Here is a 12859-nt window from a genome sequence, read left to right on the forward strand (position 1 = left end):
AATAGATTGCCTTGCTCAAGGGTAGTATGCACTAAAACTCAAACCCACGATCACAAATCTATACCAAAACCACTATGCCATGCATTTTATCACGTTGTTTGTAATATTTTTTTCAGATAAAAAGAATGCAATATTTTTCCGATTAACATAGTATGGAATATTTTTCTGGCGTACGTACTTAATATTAATAATTTTCTGACTTACATGATACATAATATCTTTTGCGCATGTCTTTCGACAGGTGTCTCTGGCAACGGTTATCAACCTTTCTCATCTTACTGTCCAGATGGCTACGTGAAAGTAAGGAACTGTACATTTCTTGGAAGATTTATTGTGAATCTATGTTATAAGCTACCACCAACAACAACATCGAAACCTTTACCGTCGACTCAGCCAAGCACTCTACAAAGCACTCTTCAATCTATTCTAGCAACCACCACGCCAACAACAGAACCTACAACCACAGTAACAACCACCCAACCTACAACCACAGTAACAACCACCCAACCTACTACCACCCAACCTACAACTACAGTAACAACCACCCAACCTACAACCACCCAACCTACAACTACAGTAACAACCACCCAACCTACAACCACCCAACCTACAACTACAGTAACAACCACCCAACCTACTACCACAATCCCAACAACTCAGCCTACCACCACAGTAGCAACCACCCAAACTACAACCACAGCCCCGACGACACCTCCTCAGCCAAGAGGTAAATATCCCAAACTTCTCCTGCTTTTGTTACTTTTATTCTAATGAACAAACATCGAATGTAAATGCTTTCCTTTGTCTCTTCGCGTCTCATTCATTTCGTTCACGCCTTTCTCATTTCCATGAACGAACATAAACACACACAAACACACACACACACACACACACACACACACACACAAACACACATAAACACACAAAACACACACACACACACATACACACACACACACACACACAAACACACATAAACACACATAAACACACACACACACAACACACACAAACACACAAACACACATAAACACACACACACAGCTGTATTTATGTTTTTAACGTTGTTAACACCATCAGACTGAATGGCACATCCCAGTGTCGAAACAACAGAGATATCCGTTTGGCATCTGATGATGGGAATACATATTTGTTGTGTTTGTTTAATGAGTTTCTTATGTCTTAGTCTCATTATTCTGAGTTGTCCTTCATTCTAGTGAAGTGGGAAGTGTTTGTGGATTCATAGTTTACAGGGATCGCTTTCTTTGGCATTGTTTGGTTTATTTTATAGATAATTTTATTAGATAATGTTTAGATGTTGGCGTCTACTTTTAGGAGATTCTGTGGCACATATTGTAGAGTCGTAAAGTTTGCATGAAGCATTGATATATATATATATTGTTATATATCGGAATGGTCATTTTGCCAGTTTAGCCAATAAAAACACACGCACTATATATTTGTGTTACTTTACTTCAGTGTTATTTATTTTTTACATTAATCTTAATCTTATTTCGGCCAAAAACAAAATACAAAATACAAAATACAAATTACATGAACATATATAAACAGAAGATACAAATATTACAGGCATCCCCCCCACATACACACACTAAATAAACATAAACGCACATAGAGATATAAGCATGCGCAAATGAAGACATACAATAGAAATACAAAATAGCTGACGGTTAGTAAGGAGAGATACAAATAAGTGAGAAGAAAACAAAGGACCACTGATGCGGTCACAGGAGTGTGACGAAAGAACTCTGGCCGAAATAAGATTAAGATTAATGTAAAAAATAAATAACACTGAAGCAAAGTAACACCAAATATATAGTGCGTGTGTTTTTATTGGCTAAACTGGCAAAATGACCATTCCGAAATATAACAATATCTGTTTCAACACACGACTTCACATAAAAAATCTTGCACAACAAATATTTAAACGTATATATATATATATATATATACATATATATATATATATTCCATTTTCGAACTTAACATCTCAAATGTAAGATCTCTTCCCTGAAGACGGACCTCATCTCATCATATGATGGAATCAATCTTCTACAAACATTATTACGGACCATCGAGACCCCAGAAACAGGTGTTCGATTTGTAAATATTTTCTTCCACCCCTTTAATTCTCTATATCATTTACATTCTGTGTAAGTGACCTTTTTATATGTATACATATATACATACTCTCTTCTTTACTCTTTTACTTGTTTCAGTCATTGACTGCGGCCATGCTGGAGCACCGCCTTTAGTCGAGCAAATCGACCCGGGACTTATTCTTTGTAAGCCAGTATTTATTCTATCGGCCCTCTTTGCCGAACCGCTATGTGACGGGGACGTAAACACACCAGCATCGGTTGTCAAGCAATGCTAGGGGGGACACACAGACACACAAACACAAACACATATATATATACATATATATATATATATTCCATTTTCGAACTTAACATCTCAAATGTAAGATCTCTTCCTGAAGACGGACCTCATCTCATCATATGATGGAATCAATCTTCTACAAACATTATTACGGACCATCGAGACCCCAGAAACAGGTGTTCGATTTGTAATATTTTTCTTCCACCCCTTTAATTCTCTATATCATTTACATTCTGTGTAAGTCGGACCTTTTTATATGTATACATATATACATACTCTCTTTCTTTACTCTTTTACTTGTTTCAGTCATTTGACTGCGGCCATGCTGGAGCACCGCCTTTAGTCGAGCAAATCGACCCCGGGACTTATTCTTTGTAAGCCCAGTATTTATTCTATCGGCCTCTTTTGCCGAACCGCTATGTGACGGGGACGTAAACACACCAGCATCGGTTGTCAAGCAATGCTAGGGGGACAAACACAGACACACAAACACACACACATATATATATATATATACGACAGGCTTCTTTCAGTTTCCGTCTACCAAATCCACTCACAAGGCATTGGTCGGCCCGGGGCTCTAGCAGAAGACACTTGCCCAAGGTGCCATGCAGTGGGACTGAACCCGGAACCATGTGGTTGGTTAGCAAGCTACTTACCACACAGCCACTCCTGTTTTTTTTTTGTATTTTATGAATTTAATATCCTTTATCTGTTGATCTGTCTAACTTGCTTAATCCCTACATTTTCTTCTAAACCCGCTCAAGTTTAAATCTCTGAGCAACTTATGAAAAAATATAATTTCAGGTCAAGGATTTTTACTTTCCCAATATTTCACGGTGAGGAATTTTTCCTCAGGAAATCTTCGGAAGAATCGTGTTGTGTTCGCCGGCGTCGCTGTTCACAACACCATTTTCCCGAAAATGTTTTCAAGAATCGCTTTTAAGACTGAAGTATTGAAATACAAAGTAATAGACCTATGTGACATTTTTTTAACCTGCATCGTTTTGGTCTATAGAATAATTTCTATCTATCAATCAATCTATCTATCTGTCTGTTTGTCTGTTGGTCTATCTGTCTGTCTGTTGGTCTGCCTGTCTGTTTGTCAAACACCCAGCTATCTATATGTGTGTCTCTCATTCTATGTATCTATGTATCTATCTGTACGTTTGTCTGTCTGTGTGTCAATCTGTCTATCATGTATGTATGTATGTGTATATTACGTACGTATGTATGCATATATACACGTGTGCATATATGTATGTATGTGCGTGTTTGTATATATGTATGCATGCATGCATATATGTATGTATGAATGTATGTATGTATGTGTGTATGTATGTATGCATGTATGTATGTATATATGTATGTATGAATGCATGCATGTATGTATGTATGTATGTGTGTGTGTATGTATGTATGTATTTGTGTGTGTGTATGTATGTATGTATGTATGTATGTGTGTGTGTATGTATGTATGTATGTATGTATGTATGTATGTATGTGTGTATGTATGCATGTGTGTGTAGGTATGTATGTATGTATGTATGTGTGTATGTATGTGTGTTTGTCTAGTGGATCACAGTTCTCTGAATGAGCAAATTGAATAATGAACGAGTTTCCTGAAGAAATTTAAACTCGTATAGCGAGTTGAAACGAGCAGACATCAACATCATCATCATCATCATCATTTAAAATCCGCTTCTTATTCTGGTTCGGGTTGGACAGTGTGACCGGTGCTGGCCAGCAGGAAAGCTGCCCACGTTCCAATTGTCTATTTTCGCAAGGTTTCTACGGCTGTCGACAGCACACAGAGTGCACTCGGTGACACGGGCGCAGCTGCCTTTCACGTGACTCCATCACGTGTAGTTATACACGGCAGCAGCACAAATGCTTGATATGTGGCACTAGTACCGGAAAGCCCTCAAACGAAGGACCCCCTTGGTTGAGAGAGAGAGAGAGGGTTGTAAGGGAATGCTACAGTTTTACTTAGCTTGTCGTGTCTTCTCAAGCACTGCAAACCATCGGGAGTCTCAGTAACTTGTCATCTCCTCTCTGAGGCCCAGGATCCTATTTGCCTAGGAGGCAACAAACCACAGCTTCAGTATGAACACATATAAATGTCAGGAGAACATATACGAATGGTACATTGAATGGAGAATGTTTTGAAGAATATATTCAGCGAACAATCTGAAATTTGAAAAACAAACTACAAGGAGCTGATGCATGTGCGTATGCGGGTGGGAGAATGTGACTCAACGGTTCATTTAAGGCCCTTTACGCATTTCGTGTTGCTTGCAATTTTAATATGGAAAAAATAATAATATTACTATATATATATATAATATATATATATATATATATATATATATATATATTATACATACATATATATAGACATACATACATACATACAAATATATTATATATATATATATATATGTATGTATGTATGTATATATATATATATATATATATATATAATATATATATATAGTAGCATGGCTCAGTGGTTAGAGCGTCGAGCTTACGATTGTGAGGTTGTGAGCTCGTATTCCGGACCGAGCTGCATGTTGTGTTCTTGAGCAAGGCACTTTATTTCACGTTGCTCAAGTTCACTCAGCTGTAGAAATGAGTTGCGACGTCACAGGTGCCAAGCTGTATCGACCTTTGTCTTTCCCTTGGATAACACTGGTGGCGTGGAGAGGGGAGGCCGGTATGCATGGGCGACTGCTGGCCTTCCATAAACAACCTTGCCCGGACTTGTCTAGGAGGGTAACTTTCTAGGTGCAATCCCATGGTCATTCATGACTGAAGGGGGTCTTCACCCTTTAGTAATAAGCGCAGCACTCTAGAAGATTGAGAGATATAATAAGGGAGAGTACCCAAAAGTGGAAAAGCGCGGAAAGATATACTTCTAGAAGGAGGGAAAAGCACATAAGGTGAGACCTTGAAATAAAGTATACGAAACAGACGAAAGATGGAAGGGATGCTGGGAGCTGAGCGCGGATTTGGTCAGACATCATCAAGAGGAACTACGTCCGGTTCCGGCCCTCTCTTCTACCATTTTCGACATAGCAGGGCACCCTGCTTTCGAAGGTGTCTTCAGCTCTGGTGTTGAGTGCGTTTTTTCTTTCTCCTTTCTTTCTCTGGCCTTTTGTTCTTTGGTTTCTTCGATACAGTATCAACGAACGTCAGCTGGCGAATGGCCATCTTGCCGAGTTTCCCTTTAGATACTCGCTGGTGGGCTCCAGCAGCCAGCACCAGCTGTCACGTGACACTAACTTCAACTGACCAATGGAAGGGAAGGACGCGTAGTTTTAGCCCGTGCCCTCCCTAAACCTACCTTCCAACATGGTCGTGTTTGTTTCAGTTCCAGCAGCCAGAGCCAACCAGCTGTTTGGTAGTACAAGCCCTGGAACCAGGAGGAGGGCCCGCAGTGAACGAGATCGCTCCCTTGGCCTACCTGTCAAGCAGCGATGCTGCTTAAGTGTTAGCCAGCCTCACCTTGCGACCCTATTTCCCACTTGGTATATTATATAAGGCGGCGAGCTGGCAGAAACGTTAGCACGCCGGGCGAAATGCTTAGCGGTATTTCGTCTGCCGCTACGTTCTGAGTTCAAATTCCGCCGAGGTCGACTTTGCCTTTCATCCGTTCGGGATCGATTAAATAAGTACCAGTTACGCACTGAGGTCAATATATTCGACTTAATCCGTTTGTTTGTCCTTGTTTGTCCTCTATGTGTTTGGCACCTTGTGGGTAGTAAAGAAATTGGCATTTCGGTTGCCGCTACGTTCTGGGTTCAAATTCCACCGAGGTCGACTTTGCCTTTCATCCGTTCGGGGTCGATTAAATAAGTACCAGTTACGCACTGGGGTCGCTATAACCGACTTAATCCGTTTGTCTGTCCTTGTTTGTCTCCTCTGTGTTTAGCCCCTTGTGGGTAATAAAGAAAATAGGTATTCGTCTGCCGTTACGTCCTGAGTCAATTCCGCCGAGGTCGACTTTGCCTTCATCCGTTCGGGGTCGATTAAATAAGTACCAGTTACGCACTGGGGTCGATATAACCGACTTAATCCGTTTGTCTGTCCTTGTTTGTCTCCTCTGTGTTTAGCCCCTTGTGGGTAGTAAAGAAATAGGTATATTATGGCTTTCAAGACATTTTGGGTCTTCTCGTTTCAGCCATATATAGAAGCTGGCTTCTATATATGTCTGCCTCCTCTGTCCTCCTTATTACTTTTCTCAGCTCTGAGCTCGAAAATGCAAACCTTTTAAATAATGTCGCCGTTTTTCTTTCAATGAAGCCTCTATTAATTCATGGCTTTATATGGGGTTTGGGTGTGGCCTGGAATGGATTCCCCCCTACCCCAACCCCTATTTATATGTATTTCAATGACTCACATGTAATGAACAATTGGGCTAATGAATATATATATATATATATCTCGTTCCGGCGACCGGATAAATCCAACCAAACTACCCTAGCCGCCCACATCTGGTACCTTAAAAGGAACTCCATCCCCTTCAAGACCAAGTGGAAACTACTACAGAAGGCGCGTTCGGACACAGGAGGCCATACCTGCTGTGACCTTTGCATTTCGGAGAGCCTAGAGATCTTGTTCGCCAAAGGCCCTCTCCTCAACAAGATCTCAGAACACTCCCCAAATTGCATGCATAAGACTTATGCAAACTACAAGAACTATAGACCTACCCGGCAACCAGATTGACGACCACCCCCCACAAACCACCCAATCCTTAGCACCCTAGCACCCCCGATACCTTTTTCCTAAGACCTTTCACATATGTATGTGTACGCTTGTATATGGTATCGTATATATGTATAGAAATGTATGGGTATAGTAGGAAAACGTATGTATTATGTGTGTGTGTGTATGTATGTATATATAGTATGGTGTGTGTGTGTGTGTATGTGTGTGTATTATATGATATATATGTATATATATATATATAATATATGTGTATATATATGTGTGTGTGTGGTATGTGTGTTATATATATATAATTTATATATATATATATATATGTATATGTAGGTATGTAGAGTTATACGTAGGTGCAAGTATGTGTGTATATATGCATAGTGTAGATAGGTGTTATATATATATATTTATATATGTATATTATATATATGTATATATGTGGATATATATGTATATATATATATATATTATAATATATGTGTGGATATATATATATATATATATATATATGTGTATGTTTATATGAATGTTTCCGTCTGTATAAAGGGTAACTGCATGTATATATATTATTACTATTATTTATTATTTGAGTATGCGTTTGTATGCATGTATGTATTTATGTATATAGGTGGCGCGTGAGTGTGTGTATGTGTATGCACTTGTATAGAAATATGTATACATTTATGCATGTATGTACTTATGTGCATATACGTGTATATATATGTGTGTATGTGTATGTGCGTGTGTGTATGAGTATGTATGTATGTATACACACATATGTATATATATATATGTATATGTGTGTATATGTATATATATGTGTGTGTGTGTATGTGTGTATATGTATGTATATATATATATGTGTGTATGTGTATGTGTGTGTATATATATATATATGTGAATGTGTGTGTATGTATATATATATATATATATATATATATATATGTGTGTAAGTGTGTGTATATATGTATGTGTAAATGTGTATATGTTTGCTTGTATGTATATGTATATTTGTGTATGTGTGTGTATATGTATATATATATGTGATATGTATATATATATATATATATCAACAATCAAGGAACGGCCATAATAGGCCATTCACCCACTAGAAATAACAGCCAAAGCTTCAACCGCAAATAAAAGTCAACTCCGTGTAAACCAGGAGAAAATTTAAAAAACATTTACCCTGTAATTTCTTATACGATGCACCGTTTCATCTGCTGTTTAATGGTAAACTAACCGATTAAATTAAATCAAGCCAATCTCCATAGGCCCTCAGATTCTTCAGTAAGAAATAGCCACAAGTCGGAACAGATATTTTCACGAGGCATTTCCGACCCTGCCAAGGTAATATCTGACCTAAAATTTTCAAATCATCGCACTCGCGCCAAATTTATCGGCAGCAAATAAATATAAGCCGTCGATTCCATTACGGAATAACCAGAAAATCATAATTAATCAATATAGGGTGGCAAAAAATTTTGTAGAATTTTTGCCACCAGCGGCCTAGTGGGAAAAAATTAAATAGTCATAGACCATTTTAAGTTCAACATCAACAATCAAGGAACGGCCATAATAGGCCATTCACCCACTAGAAATAACAGCCAAGCTTCAACCGCAAATAAAAGTCACTCCGTAAACCAGGAGGAGAAAATTTAAAAAACATTTACCCTGTAATTTCTTATACGATGCACGTTTCATCTGCTGTTTAATGGTAAACTAACCTGATTAAATTAAATCAAGCCAATCTTCCATAGGCCCTCAGATTCTTCAGTAAGAAATAGCCACAAGTCGGAACAGATATTTTCACGAGGCATTTCGACCCTGCAAGGTAATATCTGACCTAAAATTTTCAAATCATCGCACTCGCGCCAAATTTATCGGCAGCAAATAAATATAAGCCGTCGATTCCATTACGGAATTAACCAGAAAATTCATAATTAATCAATATAGGGTGGCAAAAAAAATTTTGTAGAATTCTTTTGCCACCAGCGGCCTAGTGGGAAAAAAAAAAATTAAATAGATAGACCATTTTTAAGTTCAACATCAACAATCAAGGAACGGCCATAATAGGCCATTCACCCACTAGAAATAACAGCCAAAGCTTCAACCGCAAATAAAAGTCAACTCCGTAAACCAGGAGAAAATTTAAAAAACATTTACCCTGTAATTTCTTATACGATGCACCGTTTCATCTGCTGTTTAATGGTAAACTAACCTGATTAAATTAAATCAAGCCAATCTTCCATAGGCCCTCAGATTCTTCAGTAAGAAATAGCCACAAGTCGGAACAGATATTTTCACGAGGCATTTCCGACCCTGCCAAGGTAATATCTGACCTAAAATTTTCAAATCATCGCACTCGCGCCAAATTTATCGGCAGCAAATAAATATAAGCCGTCGATTCCATACGGAATTAACCAGAAAATTCATAATTAATCAATATAGGGTGGCAAAAAAAATTTTGTAGAATTCTTTTGCCACCAGCGGCCTAGTGGGAAAAAATTAAATAGTCATAGACCATTTTAAGTTCAACATCAACAATCAAGGAACGGCCATAATAGGCCATTCACCCACTAGAAATAACAGCCAAAGCTTCAACCGCAAATAAAAGTCAACTCCGTAAACCAGGAGAAAATTTAAAAAACATTTACCCTGTAATTTCTTATACGATGCACCGTTTCATCTGCTGTTAATGGTAAACTAACCTGATTAAATTAATCAAGCCAATCTTCCATAGGCCCTCAGATTCTTCAGTAAGAAATAGCCACAAGTCGGAACAGATATTTTCACGAGGCATTTCCGACCCTGCCAAGGTAATATCTGACCTAAATTTTCAAATCATCGCACTCGCGCCAAATTTATCGGCAGCAAATAAATATAAGCCGTCGATTCCATATATATATATATATATATATATATAGATATATATATATATATATATATATATATATATATATATGTATAATATGTATATGTATATGTATGTATATGTGTATATATGTACATATACGTGTACGCTCGTGTGTTTATGTATATGTAGGTATGTAGAGTTATATGTATGTATGTATATATACATATGTGTAAATAGGTATATATGTGTAAGTTTATATGTATGTATCGTCTGTATAATAGGTAACTGCACGTATATATATTTAATATTTAATATTTATTTTTTGAGTATGCATGTATGTATATGAATAACTGCATGTATATATATTTTATTATTTATTTTTTGAGTATGCATGTAAGTATATGAGCATAAGGAGGCGCGTGTGTGTGTGTGTATGTGTAAGCATATGTATAAATATATGTATACTTTTACGCATGTGTGTACTTATGTGTATATATGGATGCGCGCGTGTGTGTGTGTGTATGTGTACGCATGTATATGTGTATATGTGTGTATGTATATATATATGTATGTATATATATATATATATATGTATATGTATGTATGTGTGTATATATATGTATATGTATATGTGTGGGTGTGTGTATGTGTATATATGTATGTATGTATAGGTGTATGTATATGTATGTATATATACGTATATATATGTGTATGTGTATGTATGTGTATGTAGGTGTATATGTATATGTGTATATATATTATTGTGTGTATATGTATGGACTAGTCTTCTGTGGGTGTATTGAGGTATGTATGTGTAAGCGTGTAGACATGAATCTGTAGGTACGCGTACGTATGTGTATATATGTGAATGTATGTAGATGTATGTATGTATGAATATAACGCGTGCGTGCGTGTATGTGTATGAGTGTACGAATGAGTGTGTGTGCGTGCGAATGAGTGTGCGTGCGTGAGTGAGTGCTTGTGTTCGAGTAGAAAGATAAATGGACTTGCTGTCGTCACCAGGGGGACGATAGCCAAGATGCTTGTGACCGCGGTCAAAGATAACAAAAGTAATAAATGAAAATAATTAAAATTAAAATAAGGGAATGGGTTTGTATGTGTATGTATATGTGTGTATGTGTAGGTATGTATAGGTACACATATGTATATAATATATATATATATATATATATATGTGTATATGGACATGTGTGTGCATGTGGTATGTATATATGTGTGTGTATGTGTGTATGTGTATGTGTGTATATGTATATATTGTATATATGTATATGTATGTGGGGGGCGTGTGTGTATATATACATGTATATATATATATATATATGTATGTATATATGTGTGTATGTATATGTGTGTGTGGTATATATATACATATGTGTATATGTATAAGTGAGAGTCTCCTTATTTACCTAAAACTCTATTCTTCTATTTATTTTTTTATTCTTTTATTTATTCTTTTATCTACTTTACCACTGACTCCTTGACCACTCCCTAAGTATGATATTTTTGCGCTATGCCTACCCAAAAAGTCCCCCACCACCACCCCCTTTAAACCTGCCTAAATGTATAAATGCCAAAACAATTCTTGTTAACTAGCTTCCTGATGATTTCTCTTGAATGAAACAGTTCTAGTCCTGTAGAAGCTCCTTCTATATAATATATATATATATATATATATATAGGGAAAGTTTACGAAAAAAACAAAAGACGAAGACAGGTGGTGTACAAAACAAACCGATGTATTAGTATAACGCACAGGAATAGAAAAAGTCTTTTACGTTTCGAGCCTACGCTCTTCTACAGAAAGGGACACAGAAAAAACAAGGAGAGAAACAAGGAGAGAAAAAAAGGAGAGAAAAAAAGGAGAGAAAAAATGTGTGTAGTGGCTAACGATCTATATATATAGGCGCAGGAGTGGTTGTGAGTAAGTAGCTTGCACTCCTACCACATGGCTCAGGGTTCAGTCCCACTGTGTGGGATCATGGGCAAGTAATTTCTACTATAGCTTCGGGCTGACTGAAGCCTTGTGAATGGATTTGGTAGACGGAAACTGATAGAAGCACGTCGTATACATACATACACACATACATACATACATACATACATACATACATACATACATACATACATACATACATACATATATATATACATATATATATGTATGTATGTATGTATGTATGTTTGCGTCTGTATTCGTCTGTGTTCGTCCCACCAACATCGCTTGACAACCGATGCTGGTTTTTTTTACTTCCTAGTAACTTAGTGGTTCAGCGAAAAAGACCGATAGAATAAATACTAGGCTTACAAAGAATAAATCCTGAGGTCAATTTGCTCGACTAAAGGCGGTGCTCCAGCATGGCCGCAGTCAAATGACTGAAACGAAAGAATAAATGAATATATATATAATTAAGGATAACTTCTTAATAAGGAATCTTAACAAGAAATTATCAGGTAGTTAGCGTGAAAAACCTCATAAGAGAAAAATTCGAAAATAATTTTTTTCTTTTGAACATATTAATTTATATTGTATAGAGGGCATTATTACACATAAATGCCTCACACTAAGAGGGACATAAGTCATTACTACCAAAATTTCACTAATCATACCCAATGCAGTTTTTCAAAGCAAGACATTTATAAAATGAATTTAGTTCTATATCACCTGTGATTTCACACTTACCGCATAAAAAATGCGTCTATGCTCATCAGTAGAACTGATTCTGAACACATCATAAATAAACGACCAACATTACCTGGCGAAGTCGAACAGACATCTGCTCTCTCCGGCGAAGCACATGGAGATGTTTATAAATCTTATTCGGTAAATGGCGGGCTTTTCGAACTGCATGTCGGATA

The 12859-nt window shown here is 37.0% G+C and overlaps 1 protein-coding gene across 1 annotated transcript in view; it reads left to right on the top strand.

Annotated features, from left to right (window-relative positions):
- Positions 1 to 204: 204 nt before the first annotated feature.
- Positions 205 to 12859, top strand: part of LOC115226053 (integumentary mucin A.1) — a 29016-nt gene continuing 16361 nt past the window's right edge. The window contains exon 1 of the mRNA XM_029797024.2: positions 205 to 727. Within this exon, the coding sequence (XP_029652884.2) occupies positions 205 to 727 (523 nt within the window). The remainder of the gene's footprint in view (positions 728 to 12859) is intronic.

Source organism: Octopus sinensis, linkage group LG29 (assembly GCF_006345805.1).
Source record: "Octopus sinensis linkage group LG29, ASM634580v1, whole genome shotgun sequence".
Lineage (NCBI taxonomy): Eukaryota > Metazoa > Mollusca > Cephalopoda > Octopoda > Octopodidae > Octopus > Octopus sinensis.